The sequence below is a fragment of the Aplysia californica genome, unplaced genomic scaffold (assembly GCF_000002075.1).
Source record: "Aplysia californica isolate F4 #8 unplaced genomic scaffold, AplCal3.0 scaffold00296, whole genome shotgun sequence".
In the NCBI taxonomy this organism is placed as follows: Eukaryota; Metazoa; Mollusca; class Gastropoda; order Aplysiida; family Aplysiidae; genus Aplysia; species Aplysia californica.
The window spans coordinates 705,208-721,171 of NW_004797566.1; the positions used below are offsets into that span (position 1 = coordinate 705,208).

General features: G+C 41.9%; 1 protein-coding gene across 2 annotated transcripts in view; it reads right to left on the reverse strand.

The window, feature by feature from the left end:
- The window catches only part of LOC101855031 (inhibitor of Bruton tyrosine kinase), a 193,605-nt gene that overhangs the window by 14,067 nt on the left and 163,574 nt on the right, over window positions 1–15,964 (reverse strand). For both annotated transcript variants that reach the window (XM_005101740.3, XM_005101739.3), the window contains exons 25-26: window positions 5,731–5,889; window positions 3,363–3,551 (exon numbers count right to left, since the gene is read on the reverse strand). In XM_005101740.3, the coding sequence (XP_005101797.1) occupies window positions 3,363–3,551; window positions 5,731–5,889 (348 nt within the window). The remainder of the gene's footprint in view (window positions 1–3,362; window positions 3,552–5,730; window positions 5,890–15,964) is intronic.

The following is a 15,964-nucleotide window of genomic DNA, read 5'->3' on the forward strand; positions in this document are numbered from 1 at the left end:
GCTTATTTAGGCCACCTGTGGCCTAAATAAGGTAAAGGAGGGGGGTTTAGCTTATTTAGGCCATATGTGGCCTAAATAAGGTCACCCTATAAGAAAACACCAACACCCTTCAGCCACCTAGTTTTGAGAGTTTTCTCCAGAACAGAGGCAAACATCACCAGAATCGTAATCAGATAGCACAGTGTCTACCCAGGACAAGCAAGATGACAAACAGAAAAATAAAAAGAGGAACATAATAAAGGGCACCTTCCAACCATTTACCACTAAGAGGCTTCTTTTCAAGACAGAAACATCTAAGGGACAGTTGAGATGTGGGACCCTTTAACAGGCACACAACATCTACTCTTGTAGACTTGCGTCTTACAAAAAGCATGGCACTGAAAAACTCTTAGAAAGATATCACTCCTTCTACCAAAAATAAATCTTTCAAAATGTAAATCATTCAGGCTAGACCAGAAGACAGCATGTGGCAGAACTTTCCCTTGAAACCTGACTCAACACTTAAAAACCCCCTGATCATTATATGACAGTGGCCATCTTGGTACACAATATTCAAACAGTGAAAACAATTATGTTTGCAACCGTATTGCTATCATAAAAAATATACAAGTACAGTCGAGCCTGTGTCAGCCAGAGTTGCAAGGGAGCCAGTAAAAAATTACTTCTTTGGGGAATTTAGGAGGAAGTTCGGGGCGGGGGGTCAAAGGCTCAGCCGATAGGATTAACTTGGGTTGCTTGTCCAGCTGGTCTGCAAGCAGTGCTCAAAACTCAGACCTGCCACTTTATGAAATCTAAAAATCAGGATCTCACGGATGAAAAAATCGGGATTTGGTGAACAAAAATCGGGGTCAACGACAAATATTCAAGGTGACTGCAAATTACCTAAATATTTTGGGTGATCTCATTTAGGCCACCCCCTAAATAACCTTATTTAGACCACAACTTGGAAACTCAAGTGTCACTTTTCCCATAAAACTACGACAGCTACAGAGTTGAAAGTTGGCAAATAGCCTACCTGCATAAAGATAGATAGGTCCCCATGACGGAACCCGATTTTTGATTTATTCCTTTCCTGAATTTAGAAAAATATACATGTATTTGATAAAAAGTTCCAGTCCTTCTTTGGCCTTTCTATTCTACTGAGAAACGAAACAAATCTGCGTAGCTCTCCTTCACAACGGAAGTTTATTACCGCTCTTCAACGATCGCCTAAGAAACATGTTTCAAGAGACAGGGTGAGTAATTCTCGAGACTCACCTGTAGTACGTGGAGACGTGATCCTGTGTATGCACACATAGAAATGTTTTTAATATAGGGCCCAAATAGAAAAACTTTTTTATTACTGGATCAAGATTTAAAAAAAAAAATTTTTGTTTGGTCGCTAGCCTGTAGAAGTGCCATGCCAAGTTTCGTGGGCATAGGTAAATTTGTCAATAATCTAGAATTTCTTTTTAACGCAGTCTGTGGAACATTTGGCATCAGATGTTATTGTATTACATATATTTAGACTGTTGAATTCGTTTGATCTTTTCGCCTTTGCTAATGAGATTATGGCGAGTGTATCTTTTTTACAAAAATCAACAATACTGAGTCATATTTCGCAACGCTCAGACTTTGAATGAACTTTGGTGACCTAAACAACCGCCGGTACTCACACTCACACGATGCTGTAGCTTGTGATGCGAACGAGCGCAGGTTCACTGGCCGGTCACGACGACGAACCCGACAAGCTGAAAATCGGACGACGCTTGTATTTTTTTTTTCTTTTACAAGTGACAACACAGTGACAAATATCGATTTATTTGCGTGGCCACACAGCGTTTATAATGCACGACCTGTAGTTCACAAATGTTGCGGCATCAGACTATCATTATCACAGTCAAATTTCTGGGTGGTAACGAAAGCAAAAGTAGATGTTGATTTCCCAATCAAGCCTCAGTGTCACACAGCGCAACAGTTGGCACAAAAAAATCGGGTTACATGTGATCGAAATCGGGAAAAGGGATGCTTGAGATTTGAGGCAAACAATCGGGATATCTTGATAAAATCGGGATGAGTGGCAGGTCTGAAAACTCCACACCACTCAAGTACTATACTCCTTGATAATGGCATGCATCAGTCCTACTTAGGCTATCCAATTCCACCAATGCTTGTTTTTCGTTGGACTACGGTTCGACCTATTAAAAACATAAACATTTGCTTCCACCCTAAGCCTCATCCATCAGTGTAATAAGCACAGTCAGCCAATGCCACAGTATACAACGATTTGAGGAACTCTTTCCTCAGCTGACCATATTATTATGATCAAGGCAGAAGACATTGGTCAAACTAATTTCACACCTCTGGCCTCTTGCTACTCATGAGAGTTTCCTTGCTGGAGCGCTACTCGAGCACTTTCACAGACACTGGTGATATTTCACAGCCATATACCATCCTGTCCATCTTCTCACATGGATGGGGTAACATCAAGCCATAAATCACATCCCTACTCCCCTTCCTCGCCTGACGGCATGGCGTAAAGGTTAGAGTCAGAGCCAATGGAACCAAATTTTATAGTTTTTTGTTTCAAATCAGGGCCGAGTTGGCAAAGCATTTTCCGTTTTGGACAGGTAGAGGCAAGGAATTTTTCTTTTCGTTTCCCCGTTAGATAGTTTTCCGTTTTATAGAAGAAATTAAAAAGGAATTTATCAAGTGGGGAGCAGAAAGATTCTGTTAAAGCAGGTTTCCGTCTTACACAGTTTTCCGTTAATGCAGGTTCGACTGTACAGTAAATCTTGCACTATTTAAAACCTACATGCTACAAGCAACTTTTACACTTGCACCATTAAAAATAAAACCTGTGCCTTGCACCCACAACATTGACTTACAAAAATGAGCACTGCATTGTTATTTCTGTTGACAGATATCATGCTGATGACTTTCACCCGATATCCTTTGGGAAATTTTGATGGCTCAGTCTAATTGGAGACATACTTGAAAATGGAGGTCCTCCCTCTGCACCTTACTGTCTTGAAAGATGCATTAAGCCCATATCATGCATGGTAAGAAAGGAAAAAAAATTGTTTAACACACATAAGAGGACATGTCAACCAGTTAAACGGTACAAATTGTCAACCAGTTGTTCCGTACATTAAGCTCAAAATGAAAGTTAGAAAATTATTTTCATCGCAGTTTGTTGAAATTCAAATACTAAATGTTGATAAAAGCAAGAAAAGAGGAAGGCCTACAACTTTTAAAGGTATGAAACAGTTTTTTCTCTCTCCTTAACAATTTTGCTTTCTCGGCTTGGAACAACTGAACATCCTGCCAACAAAATACAATAGGTCACGAAAACAAAAATCAAAGAAAAAATCAAAACTGACCATGTGGACCCTCTTGGAGGTGACTTTCCCAGAGCTCCAGCACTGGGACTGACTGACCCGGCTGATGTCTTCCTGGATCCAGGGGGCGGAGCTCTCTCTGTGGGGGAGAGGCTTGGGTGGATGGATACCTTGCCCTCTTCCAAAAGCATCAGGTCTCGGAAAGACTTGACCACTCCACTGATTGAATTCCTGAAGAGATAAGATACACAACACGCCATCAAGATCGTTTCGTCTTCTTAGCTATATTATATCAATAATCTTTCCAAAAGTCTTTTTTAGTTCTAGGAAGAGTTTTATGGCACTTGCAACACAATAAGGTCATATAAGTGCCTAAGATTAGAGGTGTTGAAAGAGAGTAACAAACATAAAAAAGGAGGAGAGATAAAGACGATAGTTGTTTAATAGGACTGTCCGCAAGGTTTTCTGCAAAACAAAATCTGAAATTATGCAAACTGAGCCCAAAAATGTGAAATTATGCGATTCTGTTAATTTTAACAAAGAACGATAAAGGAAAATAATCAGAAATGATGCAAAAAATGATCAAATTTTGCTAAATTATGTGGGGTGCATAAAACCACGGGGACAGATAGGAAAGAAGGAACAAACCACACCAGAGCACCCACCAACCACCCACTCCAAAAGTCTTTTAGCACAAACTGCAGGGGGGGGGGGGGGGGGGTATGTCTTGTATTTGTATATTATTGTTAATAATTTGTGCCCGCACCTGTACAAAGTATATCTTTTTGTAGGCAGGCTTCTTCACCCCTGCCTGTCAGGGCCAAACCAGACTGAGACAGATACAACATCCCAACACACATTCGAAGATACCTAATAAACAAAACATACTTCCCCACACAGAAATCAAACCAACGTCTTATGAGAACACTGCCTTTATACCACAGATGTTGCAGAGTTAGAATTAATAGAAAATATAGAAAAACAGCGAGTCAATACAACAATGACCCAATAGGCCTATAACCAATCTGGGCAATAGGTAATAGGAATGTTGGGAAAAGTAGAAAGTGTAGCATATAGCATATGCACTTTACTTTACTTTTAATTTTTTTTTCTTCTGCTTGTACCGGTGCGTCTGTCTGCAGCAAGGTGAGTGGCCTGTAGGAGGGACATCCCGTGAGCTCTGAGGGTGTCTGCTACAGATTCACTCCAGCATCGCCTAGGTCTTCCTCTGGCTCTCTAGCCAGAATATTTAATGTTGTACGCTCTCAGAGCTGGATGGTTTGAGGGCATCCGCGTGAGGTGTCCGAACCAATTGACCTTTTGTTTTTCAATGTGTGCAAGGACTGGTGTTGCTCCTACGGTGTCCCTTATGAATTCATTTTTTATTGTGTCTCTTCTTGTTTAGTTAACCGCTCTTCTTAAGCATTTCATCTCGAATGTGACCAGTTTCCTCTCTAGAGCTTTTGTAAGGGACCATGTCTGGCACTGATATGTGAGTGTTGGAAGGAAAATGGCGTTGATGAGCTTCGCCTTGGTGCTCATGGGGATATTGGGATGTTTCAGGAGTGGGGCCAAGTTGGTAGCTGACTGCGTTGGCTTTCTGGCATCTAGTCTCTATTTCTCTGTGTAATTTTCCATTTTCTTTGAAAATGCTGCCCAAGTATTTGAATTCGCTGCTTTGTTTTAGTTGGGATCCATTGATGTCGATATCCACTTTGTCTGGTCTCCTGCTAATTGTCATGATTTCGGTCTTGCTAATACTGATCTTCATGTCATATTTCTCGCAGCTCGCATTCAGTTGGTTCATATGCTCCTGTAGCTGGGTCTTGTTGTTCACCATTGCCAGGTCGTCTGCAAACATGAGTTCGTTGAGTGCCTCTGGGTCTGGATTGGCCTCCTTTGTAATCTGGCCCATGTAGATCACGAAGAGATTGCAGCCCTGTCTGACTCCGGATGTAACTGGAAACCAGTCCGATGTTCAACTGGTAGTGCGGACTGCGCTTCTGCTGTTGGCATAGATAGCTCTGATGTTGTCTAGCAGTTGTCCCTTGATGTCGTACTGCTCCAGCATATGCACACACACAAAAAAAAAAACCACCCATCAACCACCTGTTGACAAAACTCACCATTTGACAAAACAAACCCTAAAACAATGGGATTCAGAAAATTTTGATTCTAAACATCATTCTGTGATTGACGCACAAGCACAGACACCAATGCACTTAATTATCTAAATCAAAGATGAAAATGCCAAAAAATGCGCATTCTTGACACACACTTTTAGGTTTAATCACCCCCCAAAAATAGATCTAACAAGAGTAATTGTGGAACAAGACAAAACAAAATGTTTAAAAAAAAAAAAAATTTTAAATTGTGAATAGTGTTGAAGTTATGAAGATAGTAGGCCTACCAGGGGTTCGAAGGGGCATTGGGCAACTGGCCCAGAGCGGGTTTTTCCAATTCATCTTGAGGCTGACACTTCTGCTGAGAGTGCCTTTCTCTTGACTCGCGGTTCTGCTGTTTTTTAACATCCTTCCACGAGACACGCCCAGAAAAGCTTGACTTTCTCCTACAAAACAATAGAGTAATGTCATAAACAAACAATATGTGAAAACCAACAGACGGCAACTTATGTTACAATAAAGAAAGCCTTAGACTCTACTCTCAAACCTCCTCTTCATGCCCTCCTTCCCATGAAAAAGCAGCTAATTGTGCCGTGAGTGATTTTTGACTGAACTGCCCATTACGCCGAAATCAATTTACTAAGGAGCTGTGTATTACAGGTAAGGACATCAACATTGTCATGGGAGATCTAAATGCAAAGGTAGGTTCGGACAATCGTCACTGTTAGGAAATCATGGGCAGACATGGATTAGGGGAGGCAAATGACAACGGAGAAAGATTCCAAAACTTCTGTGCATTCAACAACTTGGTTATTGGAGGAACAATCTTCCCATATTAAAAAATTCATTAGGCCACTTGGGTCTCCCCGGAAGGAACAACAGAAAACCAGATTGATCATTTTTGCATTTCCTGAAAGTTAAGACGCTCACTGGAGGACATCCGAGTCTTACGAGGAGCAGACGTCGCATCAAACCACCATTTGATCCATGAAAAGATGAAACTGAAACTGAGAAGGTATGCACAAATCACAACTGGAAGTCGCCAAAAGTATGAAGTGAGCCTTCTGAAAGATCCAGTAAAGAAGAATGAGTTTAAGTTGGAACTGAAGAACAGATTTCAAGCCCTTCAAGATCTGGATGACTGTGAAGTAAACGAACACTGGGACAAGATAAAACAGGCAGTAAATGCAACTTGCCAGAGCATCCTAGGACCCAAAGTCAACACCAGGAATGAATGGATTCCACAGGGCTCTCTAGACAAAATTAAAAGAAGAAGAGAGCTGAAGGCCCGAGTCAACAACTGCTGTACCCGAACTGAGAAACTCGCTGCACAACAAGAGTAGACCGAAGCAAACCGGGAGGTAAAGAATTCCATCAAGAAGGACAAGAATACCTACCTGAATGGCCTGGCCGAAAAGGCAGAGAAAGCAGCAACAGACGGGCACTTGCGGATTGTACATCAGACAACGAAGACTCTTTCAGGTAGGTTCAGCAAGCCCACTCTACCAGTGAAAGGCAAAGAGGGAAAGACTATCTTCAACCCAGAGGGGCAACTGAACCGATGGAGAGAACACTTTGATCAACTTTTGAACAGACCACCTCCAGAAAACCAACCAGAAATTCTTCCAGCCAGAAATAACCTCCCAATCACAACGGAACCACCTTCGAGAGACGAAATTGCTGCAGCTATAACAGCACTGAAATCCCACAAGGCAGCTGGTCCCGTCCATATACCATCAGAAGCCCTTAAGGCAGATAAAGATACATCAGTGGAAATTTTCCATGCTCTATTCGAAAAGGTTTGGCTAGAAGAGGAAATACCATCAGACTGGAAGGAAGGCCACCTAATCAAGCTGCCAAAGAAAGGAAACCTCAGCAATTGTAACAACTACAGAGGCATAACACTCCTGTCCATACCTGGGAAAGTCTTTAACAGGATGCTCCTGGAGAGAATCAAGCTGGCAACAGATGAGAAGCTCAGAGGAAACCAGGCAGGATTCCGCAAGAACCGATCATGTGTGGACCAGATCACTACCCTGCGCATCATTGTTGAGCAATCGCTTGAATGGAATTCACCACTAGTGGTCAACTTTATTGATTATGAAAAGGCATTTGACAGCGTGGACAGGGAAACTCTGCGGAAACTTATGCGGCATTATGGAATACCTGACAAAATTGTCAAGCTTGTGAAGACCACCTATGATGGAACAAACTGCCAAGTCTTCCACGAAGGACAACTCTCAGAACCATTCCAGATGCAGACAGGAGTGCGACAAGGATGCCTGCTCTCACCTTTTCTCTTCATACTTGCAATTGACTGGATCATGAAGGTAGCCACCAGAGGCAAGCGCAACGGAATACAGTGGATCCCTTGGCAGCAGCTGGGCGACTTGGACTTCGCCAATGACCTAGCACTGCTCTCACACACATGCTCAGATGCAAGAAAAGACCAAGGAACTCAACAGCCTATCAAGGAGTGTTGGCTTACGTATACACCAGGGCAAGTCGAAAGTAGTGAAGCTAGGAAGTGTCAAGCCCTGCTGTGACAGTGGAAGACAATCCCCTAGAAGAAGTGGACTCCTTTACCTACCTTGGAAGTGTCATCGATGGTAAAGGTGGAACTGAGGCGGATGTAAAAGCAAGAACCGCCAAGGCAAGGTCAGCTTTCAAGCAATTATCAAAGTCTGGAAAGCAAACAACATCTCACTGCACACCAAGATTTGACTCTTTAATTCCAATGTCAAGTCTGTGCTCCTCGATGGCTGCGAAACTTGGAAGACAACAAGGACAGTGGTGAATAAAGTCCAGACTTTCATCTACAGATGTATGAGGAGTATCCTGAGAATTAAGTGGCAGGATAGAATAAGAAATAAAGAGCTATGGGAAATTAAAGGACAAGACTTATCAAAAGGATATAGAAGTAGACATAGGACTAAGAAAGTGGCGTTGGATGGGACACACCTTCAGAAAACCCAGCGGAAACATCACAAGACAGTCACTGCAATGGAACCCACAGGGAGCACGAGGCAGGGGTAGGCCACGAGAGACATGGAGGTGATGAGTGGAAAGGGATATGAGAGAGATGAAGCTCACTTGGAACGAGCTAGGAAGGATGGCCCAGGACAGAGATGAATGGAAGGAGCTTGTATGTGGCCTATACCCTGCCAGGGGTGAAAGGCATTGATGATGTGTATTACAAGAGAGACAATATTCTTATTTTTTTAATTTGTTTATTTTTTGGGGCAGATCTAAGTGTTTTACGGCGCTCACAACTGCATAAGGTCAAATGAGTGCCCAGGACACATTAAACATCTGCAGTCGGTAGAAAAATTTTTATTTTGTTCAGCTGGCGGTCAAAGCATACTCTTATGGATTTTAGACCACCAAAGGATCCTTAACGTGCGCAGCTTGCACACGGCACCTCAGAAATTTTTCGCCCTTGTCAGAGAAAGCTAGGTATAGATCTTTCCTACCAGAAGATCAGGGGTGTGGCTGAAAGACAGCAGTAAGAAGTAGCCATGGAGTAGCAGTAGAAAGGCTGCAGAAAGAGTCAGGAGCCCAGAGGAGGGGGAAAAGGGGGTGAGGGGGGTACAATATTCAAATTGATTCTGTTATATGTTTTCAACATCGACATACCGACTGCTTAGTGTAAGACTTTGCCATATGCCATTTTGAAAAGTGGCATGACGGAGTCTTACACTGAGCAGTCAATCTATATTTGATACTACTGGATAGGTAATTGAATGAACTATCATAATGAAGGGACTGTGAAGAGTTTTGTGAGACTATTTAAGAGCAATTATACAATAAAGGAGGATAATAATTGAAAACAATGAATTTGACTAACTTAATGAGTTTCATCCAGCATACTATCATAATTATCCATGAATCTACCGACTAATTCACAGCAGAAATGTAACTCTTTTTTTTTTTGCAGTCATACTACACAAGCAGATATTCCAGCACAGATTTAGTGCAATAATTTTAAGACATTGAAATAGAATCAAAACTTGTTACACTGCCACCCTTAGGATGAGCATAGAGTTGGCAGAATAGAGGGAGTGAGGAGGCCTAGGGCTGGCAGTAAAAGTCAAGATATTTGTGACAGAAGAAAGTGGAGGTTGCCTGGTGTCAGAGTTAAAATTGGCAAGAAAATGTCCTCTCTCTTGCCCTTTTTAACTCCCAGTGGAGCACAGGCCATCAACAGCATTACTCCAGCGAAGCCTGCCCTGAGCATCCTTTTCTATCTGTTTCCATGATGTCCCCGCTTTTTCAATTTCCGCTTGTACCGCTCGCCTCCATGTCATCTTTGGTCTTCCCTTCTTACGTTTTCCTAGAAGGTTCCACGTTAAAGCCTGCCTGATGATGCTTGACGGGGGTCTCCTCAGGGTGTGTCCAATCCATTTCCATTTCTTCACCTATATGTCTTCCTTTACTGGCCTTTGGCTTGTTCTCTCCCACAGTTGAGCATTTGTGACTCGATCGTACCACTTGATCCCCACTATCCTTCGTAGGCATCCATTTACGAAGCTCTGCAGTTTCCTTGCTGCTGATGCTGTGAGCCTCCATGTCTCTGAACCATACAGTAGAACAGTCTTCACGTTTGTTTTGAAAATCCTCAGCTTGGTGTTCAATCCCAGTTCCTTAGACATCCATAATATATTCCTGAGAATGATGAATGCTGCTCTTGCCTTTTGGATTCTGACCTTGATGTCTTCGTCTGTTCCCCCTCCCTTGTTGATGACACTTCCCAGGCAGGTGAAGGATTCAACATCCGCCAATGGTGCCCCTTGCAGTGTGATAGGAACGTCGGCTGCATTCATTCGTTAAACTTTCGTTTTATCCGTGTGAATATGGAGTCCAACACTACGGGAGAAGGTCCTGGGGCCATCTGTTTTCTATTGCATCTGGGCTCGACTGTGAGAAAGAAGTGCCAAGTCGTCGGCAAGTCCAAGTCTTCCAGCTGATTGGAAAGGGTCCACTGTATGCCACTGCGTTGTCCCGATGTTGTCTGTCTCATTATCCAATCCACTGCTAATAGAAAGAGAAAAGGCGATATTAACGTCAAATGAGTCTGTCCGCTGCCCTCCATGTAAGACACTGCAACTCATTCCCTCATACATCTTCTTGATCAATCTCACGAACTTGTCAGGTATTCCGTAGTGGCGCATGAGCTTCCATATTGAGTCCCTATCTAGGCTGTGAAAAGCTTTCTCGTAGTCAACAAAGTTAACGTACAGGGAAGACTTCCACTCTGTGGACTGCTCCAATATCATCCTCAAAGTTACAATCTGATCTGTACATGATCTCTTTTTACGAAATCCTGCCTGCTCCACGGCTTCCTTCAGTCTTTCCAGTATGGTACGACTTAAAATCTTCCCAGGAATGGACAGGAGCATGATTCCTCTGTAGTTTCTACACTCATGCAGGTCTCCTTTCTTGGGTAGTTTCACGAGCAATCCCTCTTTCCAATCCTGTGGAAATTCTTCGCTGTCCCATATCTTGCCAATAATTTCATGAAGAATCCCTGCCGCAGTGTCGATATCCGCCTTGAGAGCTTCTGGGGAAATTCCATCTGGGTCGGCTGCCTTGCCTGCTTTCTGGTGTCTTATCGTCTCCTTGATCTCCTCTAAACTAGGCTTTTCTTCACTCACCCCCAGATCAACCTCTGCTGGTGGAATGTCAAACTGTTTTTCTGGCCTTGGTCTTTTCAGTAGCTCTTTGAAATGCTCCTTCCAGCGTTCTTTCTGTTTGTCTGGATTTGTGAGAAGCTTTCCCTCTTTATCCTTCACTGGCACATCTGCGTTCTTGTATCTGCCTGCAAGTTTCTTGGTGGTTTCATACAGTCCTCTCATGTTTCCTGCCCCTACTGCTTCCTCTGCCTCGCGCGCTAGGTCAACTACATAGTTTCTTTTGTCTTTCTTTACGCTGGCTTTTACCTCCTCCATTGCTTTGGTGTATTCTTCTTGGGCCTTTGCTTTGGCTGCTCTTGTCTTGCTCCTGTTTACCAGATCCTTTTTCTTTTTCTTGTCTTCTATCTTCCTCAAAGTGGTGATCGATATCCAAGGTTTGTGCTCACGTTTCCGTTTCCCCAGTGCCTTTTGACACACAGTGGTCCAGCCTTCTTTTATTGCCTCCCATGTTTCTTCCACGCTGATATCCTCGCCTAGTGTTTCCAACACTTGGAACCTGTTCTTAACTGCTAGATTAAACTCCTCTCTTGATGATGGCTCTCTCAGAAATTCCACGTTGTACCGGTACCTATGATTATTGACAATTCCCTGTCTTCGCTTTACACATATGTGGTCAATCTGGTTTTCAGTTTGTTGGTCTGGCGACACCTATGTTGATTTGTGTATCTGTTTATGTGGGAAAACAGTCCCTCCTATCATGAGCCCATTCGTTGCACATATTTCTGCAAAGAGTTCTCTATTCTCGTTTCTGACTCCAAGTCCGTGTTTCCCCATGATTTCCTCTAAGCCTACATTGTCACGGCCTACCTTAGCGTTGAAGTCTCTCATTAAAATCAAAATGTCCTTCCTTTTAACCTGATCAATAGTATTTTGTAACATTTTGTAGAAAGTCTCTTTCACATCCTGGTCCTTATCATTGGTGGGGGCATATCCCTGGATAACATGAAGGTTAATGTCTTTCTTCTGTGAACGGAATTCAGCTGATATCAGTCGCGGGCCTTCTGCTTTACATCCTATCAAAGCCCGCTTGGCGTGTGTTGATAACAGAATACCTACTCCTTCTGTATGCGGCGAGTTTTCCTCCAGATGTCCAGAGTAAAGAACTGTTTCCCCTGAAGCAAGTTGGCACTCCCCTGCACTCGTCCATCTCGTCTCACAGAGACCCAGTATGTCCAGTTGGTAGGCCTCCATCTATTTTGCAACCTGCAGTGCTTTCCCTACCTCGTACAGTGTACGAACATTCCAGGTGCCAAATCTGGTGGTTCTTCTGGTCGACAGGAGGGTTCTCGGCTTGGTGGCTTCCTTTCGGCTTTCACCACCCTGCGTCATTCTACACTCCATATTCTCTCCTCTCCTCGGTGATGAAGGTCCTCCATCTTCCGGGACTGGCAGTCGTGTTGTTTTTGCTGTTGATGTTTTTGTAGCTGCTTTTTGTTTTACGGGAAAGGGCTGTAAACCCTTTGACCAACCAACCTTAGTCGCCTTCTACGACATGCGCGGTACGGATACAGTGGTCCTATTCTTTGCTCCCCTGTCTCTTGGATAGGGCCCCGAGAACCACACAGGAGAAGAAAATGTCCATTTGGTGACTATCAAAGCTGTAGTGTCCTTGGAAATTTTACATTTGTATTTTTGTGCCTTTGATCAATGTTTTCTTGTAAAATCCATGCAGAAAACGTCAACAAAAATTGAAATGTCGATTTTTTCAATTCCATTATTTTAACAAGTATGTCCCCGTGGTTTTATGCACCCTGCATAATTTAGCACACTTTTTGCATATTTTCAGATTATTTTCCTTTATCATTCTTTGTTGAAATTAACAGGATCGCATAATTTCACATTTTTGGGCTCAGTTTGCATAATTTCAGATTTTTTTGTGCATAAAACCGCGGGGACAGACAAGTGTGCAAGATCTCACCACAATGCCACACATATATATGAGCATTTGCCAACAGGTGAGTACCTAAAATGTAGCACAGAGGGTTGATGATAAAGTTTTTAATATTTTGTTTTTATCTGAATTTTTTTATTCATGTATCTCCTCCTACAAAAACATGTTATTACAAACATGCAGATGGCATGCTAAGCTGTGTAAACATAACATCAAGTCAAATTCTTTCGGACATAACTATGATGATACATTTGTTAAAATTTGAATATACAAAATCATTTTAACAGTTTTCTTATTGCTTTAGTTTTCAAACATAAGCATGAAGAGCATATAAAATGATGAGGATCACAGAAAAAAAAATCTGAATGCCATGGTGTTTGCATTTGTGTCATCATAGCTCTGTTCGAAAGAAATGAAAAAACTTTTTCGTTTTCATATCTTAATTTCTTTTATGAAAATTTGGGCAAACAATGATTCAGAAGATTCAATTTGACTCATAATGAATGTTAATGATGAAAAAATGCCACTTTATTCACATTTTACTATGAATCTCTGCAAAATATTAAATATCTTTTGAACATAACGATGGTGACATAAAATGAAACATGCCCTGAAAAGAAATTTATGGAATGTAAAATTATTTTAATAGTTTTCTAATTCTAATTGCTTTAATTTTCAAACATAGGCATGAAGAGCATATGAAATCACATAAAAAAGAAATTCTGAATGTCTTTCACGGAGTCACTTTTCGCCCGATTCTGTTGCCTTTTAGTTAACGTGACTCAGCAGCCCGCCGGAGCTCCCCGGCTCCGGGTCACGGGGTTAGCTCTTTGAACTCCATCGGATGCTAGGAGCGTCCGGTAGTAATAACCCTGTTCCCCATCGGACGATGGGGGTGTCCAGTACTAGTGACAACTGTTTCGTTTTATTTAGTGCTAGTTTTTGCTTGTTTTTCAGAACTATTCCCGAACCAAGTTTTTTAGCAATGACTAAGCCTTTGTTCCCGCAATTTAGAAGTTGGAGGCAAGCTTTTGTGGTTATAATGGTACACAGTGCACTAGGTTTAGGTGACTGCAGAAAAAAACTCCTCGAAATGGTAGAAAAAAACTTAGGGCATAAAGAGTTAATGAGCCCTGAAGCGACTTTGCTGGTGTTGGTTAAAAAGTTCGCATTTTTGTCTACGTTTGAAACAATATAACTTCTTCCCCATACCACACAGCAAACTAGTGGATGTACTAAAAGCTCAGTGTCTTGAGATTTATTCTGCGTTCGAAAGGTTAATTTCAGTGCATTAGTTTTTGTTCTAGACAAGTGTTTGTAGAGTACCCAATTTGTCCTATTTTAGTAACATACTTATGAATACGAATATCATGTCTTTTACTATGAGAAATCTTAAATCTGCGCACGTAGTAATAGTAATAGTCAATTTTTAAGACAAGAAAGATGCGCATCAGCATTTTTTAACTAAAGACACTCAGCGTTAGCTTTTGTTTACCATCAAACAAGAGGAAGTTACTCTGCGTTTGTTCATGAAAGTTACGTCTTTCATGATTCAAAAGTACGACAGTTTTTGTTGTGCCATTTTTTGTATTTATTTTTTTTCACTCACACTTGTTAAAATTTTTTACAATTTAGCATTGCCAACTTCAGCGTGTCTAACAAAATAATCAGACAAGTTACAATGTTCGTTCTTTTTTGAGTCTCAAGAGCAGAAATGGTTCATTAAATTAATGGTAATTTCGATAAATACAAGGATACACCTAAAACTGTACGTTGAAAAGTACCAAAAATGAAGTCAGCCCAGACAGAGCGGTGACAGGGAGCTGACTCCCGTGACCCTGACGTAATAAGACGCTCGGTGGGGAACCCCCCGATACAACTAAAATTTCACTGCCGGTGCGCCGTTCTTTGTGTTCGCATTCGTGTCCTCATAGTTATGTCCGAAAGAAATGAAAAACTTTCCATTTTCACATTTTAATTCATTTTGTGAAAATTTTGGCAAACAAAGATTCAGGAGATTCAGTTTGACTCATAATGCATGCTACTTTGCTTTACTTTATTTTGTCCGTCCTCTTCTACCTCTAGGGCGTCGAGGGGAGAAAGAGCTTCCTGTCTCTCGCAAGTGTGATGGCCTGGCTGGGTGGGATATTGTATGTTCTCAGGGTATCCTTCACACCCAGGATCCAGGTCTTTCTTGGTATTCGTTTTGCCTTGTACCTGATATTTTCCTGTGGTAGGCTATACTGGAAAGCTGGTTAGGTACCATATTATGTGTGAGATGTCCAACACACCAGATTGTTTGCCTTTGAATGTAGTGGAGGACAGGTGCTGTTCCCACCATTTCTCCGATCTTGTTGCTTCTGACCGTGTCCCGTCTGGTTTTGTTGACGGCTCTCCTTAGACATCTCATCTCGCAGGTGGTTATCTCAGTTCCAGACTTTTGTTCAGGGTCCATGTAGTAGTATAGGGTTTTACGGCGCTCGCAACTACATAAGGTCATATGAGCGCGCTAAACACAAGTTGGTTTTGTTCACAACAGTTCACTGTACGGCTGGCTCGGGTCAGTAGTAAAATCTTAAAATGTTAAAATGTTTAAAAATCAGTGTAAATATACATATATTTTCAATATAAAACAATTTTTCTAGTTAACATAAAATTTTTAAAATAGTATAATTTTACTTTATAGTTTGCCATAAAGGCCAATGGCCTTCATAAAATTCAAAATTCTGTAGGGACCAACGACGGAAAAAAATGTCTTGCAATTTCTTGCATCTATAATATTTCCTTCGGATCTCTCCAAAGTCTAGACATTCGGTTAAGATGTGTCTAATGGTAAAATCTGAGTCGCATCCGACACAGAACGGCTTCTCATCTCCCTGTAGGAGGTATTTGTGGGTCAGGGCCGTGTGTCCGATGCGCAATCGAGTAAAAATGACT